Source organism: Agelaius tricolor, unplaced genomic scaffold, assembly GCF_023055355.1.
Source record: "Agelaius tricolor isolate 1412-34295 unplaced genomic scaffold, bAgeTri1.0.p SCAF_3, whole genome shotgun sequence".
In the NCBI taxonomy this organism is placed as follows: domain Eukaryota; kingdom Metazoa; phylum Chordata; class Aves; order Passeriformes; family Icteridae; genus Agelaius; species Agelaius tricolor.
Genome location: NW_027269263.1, coordinates 69,169,746 through 69,185,707, shown reverse-complemented (window position 1 = coordinate 69,185,707; position 15,962 = coordinate 69,169,746). Strand labels below are relative to the sequence as shown.

The 15,962-nt window shown below is 53.0% G+C and overlaps 1 protein-coding gene across 1 annotated transcript; it reads right to left on the bottom strand.

Annotated features, from left to right (window-relative positions):
* Positions 1–1,952: 1,952 nt before the first annotated feature.
* NET1 (neuroepithelial cell transforming 1) lies at positions 1,953–15,508 on the bottom strand. The gene is made up of 11 exons (XM_071424202.1): positions 15,340–15,508; positions 11,214–11,321; positions 9,774–9,941; positions 8,981–9,043; positions 8,428–8,524; positions 8,244–8,320; positions 6,782–7,039; positions 6,376–6,546; positions 5,433–5,619; positions 4,024–4,399; positions 1,953–3,355 (listed from the first exon to the last, which is right to left on the bottom strand). The coding sequence occupies exons 1-11, from the start codon at positions 15,430–15,432 to the stop codon at positions 3,349–3,351; spliced, it is 1,605 nt and encodes a 534-aa protein (XP_071280303.1). The 5' UTR covers positions 15,433–15,508; the 3' UTR covers positions 1,953–3,348.
* Positions 15,509–15,962: the final 454 nt, after the last annotated feature.

Here is a 15,962-nt window from a genome sequence, read left to right as displayed (position 1 = left end):
GGAACAGTTGGAGCTGCGATGAAGGAGGGCCCCGCAAAGCCTCACACGGAGCTTTCCAGGCTCGGTGTCTGGCTTTGAGGGGCCTCAAACAGGGAATGGGGGGGGAAATTCCCCCAGTGCAGGAGGTGAAAAGCTTCCAGCTGGATTCTCCCCAGATGTGCACAGATGTGTCTGGGTTTGCAGCTGCAGACGCGGCGGGGGGCGGGAGGGGGATGAATTCATGGAAAGAGAGAAAGTTGGGAGGCGGAGAGGGAAACGGCTCCGACAGGGAAAGCTCCGTGGGGCCCTCCTGTCCCTGCACGGGCCCAGACTGATCCCGGGATGTGGGGAGGGAAGGGATCTCCACAAATCCCGGCAGAAACAATGCCAAGGTTTAGCGTGGAAAATGGGATTTTGGAGAGGGTGGGCTCGGGGTTGATCCCAGGATGGCTGTGAGGGTCTCGGGGCTGTTGGAGTAAAATTTGGGATTTGGTGGTTTGCGGGTTGTGTTAGACTTGGCTCACATGGAGATTCCCAAATCCAAGGGCAGCTCCCAAAGCTGGAGCGCAGGGACCCTGCTCCCCGATGTCCCCATGGAGAAGAGGCTGGGACTGGGATGTGGGAGTTCTTGGAGAGGGCTCTGCCCCCCAGGGACCCCAGCTGTGATCCCGGCTCCGGGAAGGTCCCACCCGGGCACGCTGCGGAGCTGGGCGGATCCTGAGGGTGAGCCCAGATCCGGGAGCTGCTTACCCAGGGCGGAGGCGCCACAGCCCCGGGCATGGCCCCGGCCCCGGCCCCTTCCTGGCACAGGGATGGCACCGCAGGCTGCCCTCTGCCCTTGCGAACTTCATCCTGCTGTATCCCGGGGTTCCACAGCCACGGGATGGGGGTCCTGGCTCAGCAGAGGCACGGAGAGAGCCAGGAGCCCGTGGAATTGCATGGGAGGAATCCAGGGGAGCAGGGCTTGTTTAGTCTGGAGAAGGGAGGGCTGAGCCAGCTGCACATTCCTGCAGGAGGGACAGAGCAGGGAGAGGAACCAGCAGGAGTTGTGGGGAATTGTTTAAAGGGAATGGCTTCCAAAGGGAATTAGGGAGTTGTGGCTGATTTGCTGTCGGCTGCGGGCTGAGGAGACACAGCCCCAGCCCAGCAGACAGTCCTGGGATTTCCTCTCCCTGGCTCCAGCAGCTCACTGCTGCCTTTCTGCAAAGAGCCATTATCCCAGCTTCTCCCTGCTCGGCAAGGGCTGAATTCCCTCTGCATCAAATCAGCCTCAGAGGTCAGGGCCCGGCTGTGAATCCTGTCCCTAAAACCGAGCAAACCGAGCTGCTCCTTCCTCCTGGGGGAGCGGGGCCAGCCTGGGGCCGGGACCACTGGGAGAGATCCTGGTGTCCATCATTCCCATCCCATGGATCCCATCCCATGGATCCCATCCCATGGATCCCATCCGTAAATGTGCAAATCCTGTCCCTAAAACCGAGCTGCTCCTTCCTTCACTCCCAGCAGAGTGGGGCCAGCCTGGAGCCAGGATTGCTCTCCTGGAGCTGCAGCCAAGCCTGGACACCCCATGCAAGTTCAGGCTGGAGGTTTTTGGGAAAACTGGGAAAACTGGATGGGTTTATCCTGGTACAGCAACTCCCTGGAAGCTTCCTTGGGATCAGGCCAGCAGGATCCCCTTCCCAAGGATTTAACATTTACTAAATGAGGACGCTCCTGCTGATGGGGTGGAATCCCAGTGCTCCCTTTCCCTGGGAAACTGAGCACAGTCCATAAACTCAGCTGCTCTGCTCGTGTCCTGCCTGGACACAGCAAACAACAGGACATGGAGCTGTACAATTCCAGCTTGTCCTGCCTGGACATGGCAGGAGGGCAGGGGCTCCTCCTGGAGCCTCTTCTGTCCTTACCCTGAGCCAGCTCCTGAGCACGGACACATCCCTCCCTCCCTCCCTCCCAGGCAGGACTCGGATGAGGCAGGAGAGGCTGTCAGGATTTAATGGAACTTGGCACTGGAAACTGTACAACATTTACAGAGAACCACACACTGTGTCTATGTACACCTCTGCCCATTCCCAGAGCTCCCAGCCGGACACGGGACAGGCAATCACAATCCCTGGATGTGGAGCCACCGCTCCCCAAGCCTGAATTTTGGGATATGGCGCCCCAGTCCTGGATCTCAGGTGACAGGATTACAGGATCCCACTCCTGGATTTCAGGTGACAGGGATTGCAGGATCCCACTCCTGGATTTTGGGTCACAGGGATTGAAGGATCCCAGTCCCCCATCCTGGATTTCAGGAGACAGGGATTGCAGGATTCCACTCCTGGATTTCAGGTGACAGGGATTGCAGGATCCCAGTCCTGGATTTTGGGTCACAGGGATTGCAGGATCCCAGTCCTGGACTTTGGGTGACAGGGACTGCAGGATCCCACTCCTGGATTTTGGGTGACAGGGACTGCAGGATCCCAGTCACCCATCCTGGATTTCAGGTGACAGGGATTGCAGGATCCCAATCCTGGATTATGGGGTCACAGGGACTTCAGGATCCCACTCCTGGATTTTGGGTCACAGGGATTGCAGGATCCCACTCCTGGATTATGGGGTCACAGGGATTGCAGGATCCCACTCCTGGATTTCAGGTGACAGGGACTGCAGGATCCCAGTCCTCTATCCTGGATTATGGGGTCACAGGGATTGCAGGATCCCACTCCTGGATTTTGGGTCACAGGGATTGCAGGATCCCACTCCTGGATTATGGGGTCACAGGGATTGCAGGATCCCACTCCTGGATTATGGGGTCACAGGGACTTCAGGATCCCACTCCTGGATTATGGGGTCACAGGGATTTCAGGATCCCACTCCTGGATTTCAGGTGACAGGGATTGCAGGATCCCACTCCTGGATTTCAGGGACACTCCCTGTGCTCAGAGCTGTCACACTTTGTTTCCCATGACACTGCAGCGCCATTCCCAAGCTGGGTCTTTCCCTGGATTTTCCCTGGATCTTTGGAGTGCTAGAAGATGGCAGTGCTGCCACCCTGAGTATTTACAACCACTCCTCCTCCTCCTCTCCTCACAGCTCCAACTCTTCCTCTCCTCTACCTTTCTACCACATGCAAGAACCCCTTGGTTGCCTCCAAGTCCTGCTTCCCTGAGGGAAGTGTTTCATTTCCAAAGGCAACAAAAACACGGAATCTACCTTCACTCCCTGCTACCCCTCTACTCACTGCTCCCCAAACCCTTTTACAACGTGCCTACAACCTTCCTACACCCTAGAGTAAAGCAGTTCTCTTTCAGTAGTGTCTCCCCCCAGCTGTGGATTGCTCCGGAGCGATGTCGGGGACAGCTGGGACATCACCCCTCGGAGCACGAAGGATCAAGTACTGGAAAGGAAATGCCAAGTCTGAGCAACAAAAATACAAAAATAAAAAAAAACCAATCAAAGGAAACAAAAAAAACCAAAACAACCCAACCACCCCAAAATCCCAACCCCCAAACTTGAAACAAAACTAATAAAAAAATTAAATAGTTGGCAGGATACAAGAGTGAGACAGAGGAATGTACAAAGGACACACAGAGATCAAAGATTCCAGTAGGTGAATTGAGAACCTGTTGAACTTGGGGTCTGTTTTTGTAGGATTTTTCCTTTAGGAACACACAAATTTGCAGGAATTACCATAACCCCACACCAGAGTGACCTCAGGTGTTGAGTCCTTTAAGGGACTTTTGCAGTGTTGATCAAAACCCCCGGTGCTGCCCAAAATTCCACTTTATTTTCCATCCTCTACCACGGCTGTGGAAAACCTCCAGGAACCCAAATTTGCTCTTCAGATGTGCCATGAGTGTTTTGGAAACCCCTCATGGGTTCAGAGAGTAAAAACAGACCCCAGTTCAACAGTAACTGCACACCAGTAGCTGCCATTCCAACTTAACCCCAGGATCCGACCCGCAGAGCGCTCCCAAGGCGCTCCCGGCACAAAATGTACACGGAATTATTTATAAATTAACAGTTTTCCCCCGGGGTGCCACCGGGGCTCCTTTGCCTCCTTACACCAGCGTTTCTTTCCGCTTCCCGCTGAGCTGCTTCTCCCTGGATTTCCAGTGCCCGGATGAGGTTCTGTGGGATTTCAGCCCTTTGGCCTCCCCCGAGTCCGGCGCGGCCGCGCTCTCGTCCAGCTCCATCTGGGATGTTGCCGAGAGGCGCTGCTGGGCCGGGACGTTGGGCACGCAGGGGTTGTTCTCCTCGCACTCCTCGCTCAGCTCGGGCAGCCCCTTGAGCTCGGGGGCGGGAATGTTCCTCTGGAACGGGGCGATGGCCGTGCGGATGCAGTTCACCCACTGCTGCTTGTGGAAGACGTCGTTGGCCTGCAGCGTGTGCGACTGGCCCGGGCTGGGGTCCTGGAAACGCACTCGGAAGATATTTTTGGCTGGGGATAAAGGGAAAAGCTGATCAGCTCCTAGGTGACATGTAGAGATTCCATTGGTAGGTTTGAAATCCCAACAAAGCCCCCTCAAATCCCAAAAATCCAGCAGGGGGACAAAGATGTTTTCTAATCCAAGCCCCAGCTGTGAATTCAGGGCTGATTGGATCCGTGTTGGGGGAGATGAAACAGGAAAGCCTTATAAATATGAGTATCTGGCAAGACGTTTTGAAAATATAGAAACTATGAGTGAGATTGAAATGAAAGCAAGCTTTGAGATCCCTCAGTTACTGAACAACTGGAAAACAATGGCATGGCCGGCTGAAGGTGATCCCCTTTTGATGGAACAACACCCTCTGCTTGCAGACAGGCCCAAGGGGCAGAGCAGACCCTACAGCTTGGCAGAAGGGGCCCAAAGAGGAGTTTTTAGGGTTTAAAATGTAGCACAGTGTGGTAATGTAGTGATTGTTATAGGCTGTATGGAAATGCTCTAGGATTTGTGTATTGTACTGGATTGGTCAGTGAGAATCAGAATATTCAACACAGAAGAAGATTTATGGTATTGGAACGGGAACCTCGCTCTCTTACCCTTTTACTCTCTGATGCTTTTTTACTCCCTTACTCTCTCACCCTCTCATCCTCTCTGCCCCTCTCTTCTCTCGGGCCTGCTCTGAGCTGTGCCTGGCAGCTCCCAGCAGGGCCCTGCACCCAGGCCCTGTGCAATAAACCCCAAATCCCAAAAGGCCCCTGCACCCAGGCCCTGTGCAATAAACCCCAAATCCCAAAAGGCCCCTGCGCCCAGGCCCTTTGCAATAAACCCCAAATCCCAAAAGGCCCCTGCGCCCAGGCCCTGTGCAATAAACCCCAAATCCCAGCAGGCCCCTGCACCCAGGCCCTGTGCAATAAACCCCAAATCCCAGCAGGCCCCTGCACCCAGGCCCTGGGCAATAAACCCCAAATTCCACCCCCTGGTTTCAGAGATCTCTCATCTCCATCCATCCCAACTGTGCTACCCCTTGACGCTCCTAGAGATCCGTACCTTTATCAGAATTTCCAAAAGCTCCTCGGAAGGAGCCTCCCATTTTGACATCTCCATCCTGGAGGTCCTCAAGGAGCAGCTCCTGGACAGGGATGGGCTGGCGGTACACCTGGAACGCCTGGCGCTCGTTGCGGGTCACCGGCCGTGTCAGCACCAGGATTTCTTGGAAGAGGAAGACGTAGAGCTTCTGGAAGGGAAAACATCCCAGTGTTCACTCTGAACTCCATGAGCTCACACATCCTGTGGGATTCAAGGCCACCTTATCTGCAGTTTCACCCACAATAACTTTCAGAGTCTCCGGTGACAATGCCGAGGTCTGGCACACGCCAGGATTACATCAGCGGCTTTATCATTTTATTGATCCCTAGGAAAGGAATGATGATTCCCAGGTGCCCGGGATAGGATCATTAGGAGCCATATCTTTGCTGTGTGCATGGAATGCCTCGTGTGCATAAGTAAACAGCCAATTAAACAACAACAAAAAAATCTCCTCCAATCAAGAGAGAAAACATGAGAAGATTTGAGGTTGAAATCAGGACAAAAGGCAGCAAAGCCCAGAGTGCAGTGGGTGGGAGATAAACTCCAGGCAGCCCAGCCCAGCCCAAACCAAACAGGCTTTTGCAGGAACCCTTTTGTTTGGAAGAGCTCCTAATGGGGAATGCCAGAGCATTACTGGGAAGTAAACAGTGGCAGGAAATCCCTCTGGATGGAGAGCACTTTCTGTGGGCACTCTGTGCTAATGATTTTCCAGCTTCCCAAAGGCAATCGTGGAGCTGTCAGCAGGAAACTTTCCCTTACACCCTGAAATGAGGCTGACAATGATGAGATTTTCCTCTGCTCTTTTATCCAATATCCAAACTACCCCTAAGGATGGAAGGCTCCCAGTCCTGCTCTGAGTTTAAACCAGGTTTGAGAATTAATTAGTAAAAACCAAGGGACTTACGTGTCCATTTTTATTCTTCAGCTCCCCGTGGCACAGTAAAGCTTTGCTGCCTTCAATCCTTGGATCCTTCTGCTTCTCATCCAGGTACTCCAGCTTGTCAATGTAGTACTGGCACTCAGACTCGCCCTTCTTCAGGTTGATGTCAGAGAGAACTCCTTGGATTATGGAGATCTAAAACCCCAAACAAACGATTAAGAGGGATTACCTGCTTCCCTGTGTGACCTCTGCTTGTCTCCTTCACAGCTGCCAAGGATGCAATCCACATGGACTGATCCCTCACTTTCTCTGTCACAGATTTGTGCCCCTCAGGAAAACCCCCCTGGCAACTGCTGAGGGTTTTAAGGAAGATTTTTGGAGCTCCCACATCTCATCCCTGGGTCAGAAGAAGCAAACCAGGATCACTCACGGCCTCCTCCAGGATGTGGATGTCGGGATGGTCCTTGGGAGTGTGCCTCAGGATCTCCTTGAGGAGCAGGGGGTATTTGACCAGGCGGCTCCGAGGGATGTCCAGGAAGCTCCAAAGGTCCAGCTTACGGCTGAAGGGAGACTCCAGGCAGCGCTGCAGGAAATCCTGCACCCTCCTGTCCTGCTTCTTCTGATCCAGGAGCGCTTTGGCTGCCAGCTGGTTGCTGCAGTAGCCTTTGTAGGCGTGGAGTCGGGGTAACTGCAGGGAACACAGGAGATTTAGGAGTCAGATTCCCCGTGGGAAAAGCAGGTGTCATCACGTGGCAAACTCAGGGAGCTCTACAACACTCACTGGGGTGTTCTCCCCAATAAAAAGATAAGGGAGGATCCTGTGAGGAGGATGAACACATGGAGCCCATGAAGCTCCCAGTGTCTGGATGAACACACGGAGCCCATGAAGCTCCCAATGTCTGGATGAGCACATGGAGCCCATGAAGCTCCCAATGTCTGGATGAGCACATGGAGCCCATGAAGCTCCCAATGTCTGGATGAGCACATGGAGCCCATGAAGCTCCCAATGTCTGGATGAGCACAGGGAGCCCATGAAGCTCCCAATGTCTGGATGAGCACAGGGAGCCCATGAAGCTCCCAATGTCTGGATGAGCACAGGGAGCCCATGAAGCTCCCAATGTCTGGATGAGCACACAAAGCCCATGAAGCTCCCAATGTCTGGATGAGCACAGGGAGCCCATGAAGCTCCCAATGTCTGGATGAGCACAGGGAGCCCATGAAGCTCCCAGTGTCTGGATGAGCACACGGAGCCCATGAAGCTCCCAGTGTCTGGATGAGCACATGGAGCCCATGAAGCTCCCAATGTCTGCATGAGCACAGGGAGCCCATGAAGCTCCCAGTGTCTGGATGAGCACACAAAGCCCATGAAGCTCCCAGTGTCTGGATGAGCACACAAAGCCCATGAAGCTCCCAATGTCTGGATCCTGTGAGGAGGATGAGCACATGGAACCCATGAAGCTCCCAATGTTTGGGATGAGCACATGGAGCCCATGAAGCTCCCAGTGTCTGGATGAGCACATGGAACCCATGAAGCTCCCAATGTTTAGGTGAGCACACAAAGCCCATGAAGCTCCCAATGTTTGGGTGAGCACACGGAGCCTGTGAAGCTCTCAATGTCTGGGATCAGCAGGGATAACACTTCTGGAATCACACTGGGTCAAAGAGTCCAGGAGACACAGACATTTCAACCCTAAATCAGTGAATCATTCCAAGTCTCTGGGGTGAAATCGGGGCCAATTCCAGCCATCAGAATCCCATTGTTTTCAGCATTGCCAGGATTTCCCTTCCAGTCTTGCACTGAGGGCCACTGAAGCCCCAGAGCTCGGCAGCTTCTGCCTTTAAACGTTCTCTAAGCTCAGTTTTAGCCTGTTGATTCCAAGTTCTGAACTCACCCACTTCACAAGGATGGGCCCAATCTGCTCCACTGTTCCATCTGGCTTTGTTGCTTCTCCCAAGCTTGCCAGTAAGTCTGGAATGGAAACAGGGAAAGAGGAATTGCACCAATGCCCTAATGAGTAACAGGAGAAAGCAGAGAGGTTAAATCCTAGCGAGCACAAACCACCCAGCTGCTCTTACCTTCATGCAGAGGAATGTAGGAATCCAAGTCCCCAAAAATGTGGGTGAGTTCCTCCTCAGACATGATGGAGAGTTTCAGCATGGGGTCGTGGTAGGCCTGTCAAATAAAATACATTCAAATGTGCCTCAAAGCTGATGCTTTAAACTGATTTAAATGTGCCTCAAAGCTGGTGCTTTAAACTGATTTAAATGTGCCTCAAAGCTGATGATTTAAACTGATTTATCAGGTGAAAGAAATGAAAGCAACAGAAAGAGTAACACTGATTTGATGCTAGAATATTCACTCAATGTGAAGTATGGAGGACTTAAATGAAAAACATTTTCCTGTCTGGACTGGAGAGGGAGTCCCCAGGCAGCTCTGCACAGTCCTTTTATGGCTGGGTTTGCTGCAATCACAGCAGTGCTGGCCCAGGGCTCACGTCAGCTTTCTGGGCCAGCTCTCAAACTGGGGGTTCTGGGCTGATAAAGCTCCCACGTCACGTTTGCAGGTGCAGAAAATCCCTCTTTATTCCCTGGAATGTCATCACTGACTGCAGGAAGAAATCCCACTCACCTTTCTGGCCAGCTTCAGGTCTTCAATCAGGTCCTGCTCTCCCCTGGACATTTCATAGATGGCCTGGAGGAAGGATAAAGCACCCAGAGTTATTCTGAATCCCAGTCTCTCTCAGCAAGAGCCTTTCAGCTCCCATGCTGTACAGCCTGCCCTGAATGGGCCTTTGGCCACCCCGATCCCTCGCTGGCACCTGGGCATGACAGCCCTGAGTAAATCTGCTTGCCTAGCCCTGAGAGAGCAGCTTTGCTTCCAAGTGTGTGAAAGCCCTGATGGCCCCTGCACGAGCCAAATTAAATACCAGAGCCTTTTAAATCACTGCTTTTAGCCAGGCAAGGCTGCAAACACAAAACCCCCGAAACCGCAGAGGTCAAATCCCAGGCGGCTTCCGGCGGCTCCTGCGCCGTCTCCAGAAGATTTGTCCAAGAACTCCAGGAAAAAGGCAAGCCAAGGCCTTGCTGCTTGGCTCCCAACCAATTGTCAGGAGCTGGAGGAGAAAGAAAGGCAGCTGGCTCTGCGAGGAACCTGAGGCTGGGGCAGCTGCAGAGCAGCCAGCGGGGCCGGGGCTGGGATTTCAGGAATGCTGTGGAAAGTTTGGCATCTCCCAAGGGTCACACAGGGGAGGTGAATTCCAGAGTGGAATCCTCCTTTTCCCATGGCTGACACAGACATAAATCTCAGGTTTAGGTGCACAGGAAGATGCAGCCCCCCCAGAGGCTGTTACTCCTTTCCCAGCAAGGGAAGGGACCGAAGGCCTCGGCTGCTGCTCTCAATCCCGTTTTCCGTGGGCAGTCACCTCCTGGCGCTTGATTTCCTTGGTGCTCAGGGATTCCTTCGTGTTGACATCCAGCATTTCAGACCAAAGGACACTGTTCCTTCTCTTGGGGGGAGTAGGGGCAGCAGACCTGCTGCATGACTTCTGGGCACAGCCAGGGGATTTGCTGTCGCTGCGAAGGGTGAACGACTGCAGGGATTAAAAAAATAACGAAAAATATTAAAAACAAACGTGGAGAGCCAAGATTTCAGGAGTATTAGATGATCCATCCCATTCCCAATCCTTCATCCCCCTGGGTTATCCAGGGCAGGAAAACACACCCAGACACTTTTCCTCAGATAAAGGAAAGCTTTAATCAAGCTGCTGAGGAAGCCCAGAGCTTGGCAAGGTTCTCCATGCCCCTCTCCCTCCGAGGAAGATGGGAAGGCAAAGCTTGGCTCTATTTCCAAGGTATGAGGAAGTAAATAAACAAGGATCATAACTCTTGTTCTGAAGAGGTTAATGAGAAGCCACTTGAACTTTGCCCTGGTGTTTTGCAAGTGCTGTTATCTGCAGGTGAGAGCACAGAGCTCCTTGGCAGCAGCTGCCGTGCCAGCGCTGGGCAGCAGGGTCAGCTCCCATCACGCTGCAGCACACATGGGCCCAGGGCACTTTATCAGCTCTTTATCTGCACCAGTTGATTGTATTTACTGTTGAACCTGTCTGTACAGCACTTTATACCCGTGCACTCCTGAGGGAGCCCTTCCCAGCCCCAAGAGAGCTCACACAGAGCTCCAAGAGATGCCCCAAAACCCCACGGGGTGCCTGTTCCACCCCATCCCACCAATCCCTTGCCCAAACCTGCAGGTTTTGCTGTGTTTTTACCTGGATTGTACACCTAATTAAGCACCACTCACATCAAATCACCACTTTGGATTTGAAGCAGCCTCCTGACACTGGGTAGACATTGTATGATTATTCCTCTACAGTTCTATCTAGTGATGAGGATCCTACTCTTCTAGTATATTAATTACAATCGACTTCAAGTCCTTAGAATCTGGTTTGAGCCCAGAGAAGAGTAATAAACATAATCCTATTCACACTGGCCCTATCACTGACCCTAAGCATCCTCCTAACTGCACTAAAAGCGTCGAACTGCCCCATTTCTGACAGGGGAGATCAGGCTGGCCAGGGAGGAGACTCGTGCTAAAGCTCACACAGAGCTCCAAGAGACGCCCCAAAACCCTATGGGGTGCCTGTTCCACCCAATCCCACCAATCCCTTGCCCAAACCTGCAGGTTTTACCCTGTTTTTACCTGGATTGTCGGCCCAAAGTGTCAAACTTCCCCATTTCTGACAGGGGAGATCAGGCTGGCCAGGGAGGTGACTCGTGCTAAAGCTCACACAGAGCTCCAAGAGACACCCCAAAACCCCATCCCACCAATCCCTTGCCCAAACCTGCAGGTTTTGCCCTGTTTTTACCTGGATTGTCTGCCCGAAGCGTCGAACTGCCCCATTTCTGACAGGGGAGATCAGGTTGGCCAGGGAGGTGACTCGTGCTAGAGGCCGGACCCGTTTCGTGCTTGGCTCCTGCAAGGCAAGCAGAGAACAAATTGTCCTGGCTGTGCCTCCCTCGGAAATTTCTCAGGCAGCTTCCAAAAGCATAAACCCACTTAAGGAGTGGCAAACACAGCAAGGAGAGTGTTTGGAAGCAGCCATTCATCTTTCAAGGCTATAAATATTTGTCTGAACTTTAAGGCTGCAATTAAACTGCAGAGGTTTTTGCCCAGTGTTAAAAGAGGTGAGAGAACATCAGTGAGAATTCAAAATAGGGCTCCAGCAGGGACTGTTATGCTTTGAACAGAAATAGATTAAAGTGTTTTCTGACACGATGTGGCAGCTAAAGATGGAGCTGGGATCTGCTTCTCCATTTTCTCATCTTTTCCTCTGGAGAAAGAATGTGTTTTTCCATTTTATTCTGGAGAGCAGGGCAGCAGTGGGGGCCCAGCACAGCCTGGGCAGCTCCTTTAACAAGCAGCAAACAACCACAAGCTGAACATTGCTGCGAGGGACACGCAGGCAGATAAAGCTGAAACCCTTCACTTTGCACAGTTTCCTCCTCCTGCTGCTCTCCCCCACCCCTGCAATGACTGCAATTTTTCTCACACGTTGTTTAGATTTGAAAGTTGGAGCTTCTGCTTTTCTCCACCGCTAATCCCTGCCCGGAGCTCAAGTCTGTCCCGACCCGAACGCTGCCAAGAAAGAGGAAACGCCCCTGGAAAGCTCCTGCTGCTTCAGTTTTGAAAATTCTGTTGGCAGCTCGACGTGTTTGACATCAAAAATATTGTGTGGTGAGGGCTGGGCAGGAAAGGTGTGCGCAGGGGGAAGCTGGGAAGAGATGGGCTCTGAGTTAAGGCTTGGAAAGGGCTGCAGGACTGTCCTGGTGCTGCCAAACACCGGGCACAGGGCTCTGGATGTGACTCATCCTCAGGAGACTGCTCAGCACCAAGCTCACACCGGGACAGGGAAGCAGAACGGCCTCAGTTTGGGTTCACCTCGGTTAAAACTGGTTAATTATTGTTGGATCTGAACTCTTCCTAAAGGCTGTGGAGGCTGCTGAGGACGAGCTCTGGGCTGTTTCCATTCCCAGCCCAGCTCGGCGGCCAAACCCTTCGCTCAGAAGTGACAAAAAACAAGGGGAATAGGAACACCCAGAGCTGGATTCCAGTCATGAAGGAGCACAAAAGCTACGTGTGTGTAAGATCCGATTTCAGCAACCCGACCCCAGCAGCGGCCCTGCCCACACGCGCTGTTGGGCAATAGAGGAGGAGGAGGAGGAGGAGGAGGTGAGCTCACCCTGAGCTCAGCCTTCAAACTTGCAGGGGGGGAACATGAAAAGAAACAATTTATGAGCCGTGCAGGAAGAAAAGAGCTCTTGGCACGGCACAAAGCTGTGCTATAAGCGGTTGGGGAATGTCAGAGTCAGGAGGGTACCATAAACATGGAGGAAAGCTGTGAAAGTGTCCTCGATCATGAGATCCTCAGCTGGGTTCAAGTGGGACACCAGGAACTCCAAGTGGGACACCAGGAACTCCTCCACTGACTCCAGACAGGGACAGTCAGGGAAAGGTTGGATAGTCAGGCCAGGCTCAAAGACAACAAGGAAGGTTTAATGTATCACAGATGTTTCTGAGTGGAAGGAGAGGGAGGTGTTTACTTCTACAAAATCATCTATCAGGGCAGGAGGATAAATAAAGGGACGCGGGCCTGGAGAAGCTTAAGAAAGCGCAGGAATGAATCAGGGAAGATACAGACACAAAGCCACCCACGGCTCCGGCAAGGCCAGGGATAAAAATAGCCTGGAAAAGCAAAATGTGACACTGCAAACGAAAAGCAAGAAACCTGGAGCCATGGGGAGGAGGCTCCAGCAGGTCACTGGCGAGGGTCAGCGCTGCACAGATCCAGTGACAGGGCCGGGAGCCCGGGGCCGTGGGGGAATGTGGGAATGCCGTCCCTGCACATCTGTGCCCGCCTGAAGCGACACGTGCACGTGCCCGAGGGCTGGCAGCAGGGATTCCTGAGCTCAGCTCAGCAAAAAGCCATTTTTCCTCTCTTACAGGAGAGAGGAAAAAAAAAAAAAAAAGAAATTCCCCACTTTGTGTCTGAGCGCTCCGAGTGCCAAATAAACCCCATCTGGCTGTTCCTCTCCTGCCGGAGATGGTTTGATGCGGGGCAGGGAGCAGGAGAATGAGATCCCTGTGCTGAGGAGCGCTGGCAGAGCCGGGGTCACGGGCTCCCGGCGCGGGGTAAGCCGAGACCCCGAGACTCCGGGCCCTTCATGCTGCGGATAACTCGGGCTCGGGACGGGCTTTTTTTAGCTCTGCACTCGCAAACAATGACTCTCCTGTCTCCGCGCCGTCTTCCTTACAGGAGCCAGATTACAATAAAGTCTGGGAGGTTTCTGTAACAATCCAGGGGTGTTACGGCACTCTGGAATAATTAAAACCCCAGCGGGGTCAACAGCTCCATTTGGAAATATTGTTTTTCCAGAGAAATCTTCGCAATTTCTCACATCACATCACGAGAGCAGCCACTAAAGGTAATTTTGAGCCAGGAGGGATTTCACACCCCTGAAATTCCTTCAAGCGCTCCTAAGTGCAGGTTAACTCACGAAAAGATTGCACCTTGCTGGAAAGAGAACCAGGCATTACTTTTGAGCAAGGCTTTTTTTCAGCAGCACGCCCACAACCTTTCCCCTGTGCTGGGTAATAATTAGTGGTTTTTACGAGGATCCCTTGCTCGAGTGCGATTCCTACGTGCCCCACACAAACACGGTGAGCAATGGCAAAACCACGCGTGACAGAAACTTTTCCTCCCGAGCCAATTCAGCAAAAAAGGGATTTTAGTCAGCAGCCTGAATAATTCCTGCCAGAAATCATCAACCACCTGACCCCCTCCACGGGAGATTCACACGCAGAGCCTCAAGATGAACAATCAGAGCTTTCCCAAAGCCAACAGCCCCCATATTCCCCACCAAACTCCGGCTCAGACAGGAGCGCTGGCTCACTCCACAATGCAGAATTCGAGGCGATTTACTCCCCTCCCAGAGCTCTGGTTTCTGTTATTTCTCCCCCAACATCTGGTTTCCCTTTTGCACAATGAGATTGCCCAAGTTTGGCTGTTGCAAAGCCGTCATTTGCTGAGGTCGGTGACTCGGCGCTGAGCCCTCAAACCCCAGCCATGTCTGGAGACGCCTTGATTTTTTTTTTAACTTTTCCACCTCATCTCGTCACTAATCTGAGCAATAAACCCAGCCCAAGGCTGCCGGGCCCTACCTGGCTGCTGAACTTTTGCTCCTGTCGCAGCAGGAGGCTCGGGAACACCTCCGAGGAGAGCAATTATTGCCATCTGCATAACAACACGCGATAAAAATAACAATACTGCCAGCAAACAAACCAGCCCTCAAAAGCCGACAAAATCCGCGAGGGGCTTCTCTAAGGTTTAAGCAGCAAGTAAGCACCTAATTAGGAAAAATCCTGTCAGGGGAAGGAGCGCTGAGAGAGGGGCGATTTTATAATGGAAACAGGCGATTTTTAAATGAGAACCGGCGAGTTTTTAATGAAAAGCCACCTGGGGGGAGCGGGGTCAGGTGAGACACTGAGATTCGTTTTGGCTCAGCCTTTGGGGCTATGATCTTAAATACAGATGAATCTATAACCTATATGCATATATATAAAATGCATATAAAAAAGATATCTACATATACATGGCCTTAAACATATATACAGTTTACAAATCGCTGGGTGAGGCACCGACATCGGTTGTGGCTGCCTGGTCCCACTGAGGACTATGAGCTTAAATATATTGCATATATATATATACACACACACACACACAAACACAAAATATACGTATACATAGAGGTGAACTTAACCATACATATATATATATATAGAGAGAGTACTTTAAACCGCTGGCTGCGCTGCGCTCTGCCCAGCTCGCCCCCTCCCCTCAGCCGCGGAGAGCGGGAAGCTGAGGTGGATCCCCCTCCCCACTCTCCCCTCAACTAAATTCCATTTTTCCCCTCTCCAGCCCCTGTTCCGCTCACCTCCTGCTCCCTGAAGTGCTGGTTCTGCGCGTCGATGACGCGGATAGTCCTTTTGATGGGCAGCAGCCCGCCGAGCTCGTCGTGCGCCACCATGGCCGCGGGACCCCCGACCCGCCCTCAGCCCGCGCTCATCGCGATCTGCGCCCTGCGCGCGCCGCACCCCCGACCTCGCCGCAGGGGGGCGTGGGCAGCGCGCAAGCCACGCCCCCATCAGGACAAGCCACGCCCCTTTCCGTGCACAGGGCACTGCGGACCCTCCCGGAGCCCCAAATTCTTCCAGAACTCTCCCAAAAAATTCTCCCAAAAAATGCTCCTGCTCGTTCCTCTGAGTGCTGTGTGCAGCCGTGGGCTCCTCAGGACAGGAGCGACCTGGAGCTGCTGGGGCAGGGCCACAGGAGGGATGTGAGGATGGCTCAGGGCCTGCAGCATTTCCGTGCTCAGGGGAGGCTGAGGGAGCTGGGGCTGCTCAGGGCAGGGGGGCACGGCTGAGGGACCCATCCATGGGGATCCACGGGCACAGGAGCCCATCCATGGGGATCCATGGCTGAGGGACCCATCCATGGGGATCCATGGGCACAGGAGCCCATCCATGTGGATCCATGGCTGAGGGACCCATCCATGGG

Bases quoted from the DNA above. Each gene is read 5' to 3' on its own strand.
- NET1 (XM_071424202.1), bottom strand. From the start codon at position 15,432: ATGGTGGCGCACGACGAGCTCGGCGGGCTGCTGCCCATCAAAAGGACT. The intron at 8,321-8,427 runs GTAAGAGCAGCT...TTTCCATTCCAG, and splicing joins CTACATTCCTCTGCATGAAG to ACTTACTGGCAAGCTTGGGA. The intron at 6,547-6,781 runs GTGAGTGATCCT...TTGGGGTTTTAG, and splicing joins TCCACATCCTGGAGGAGGCC to ATCTCCATAATCCAAGGAGT.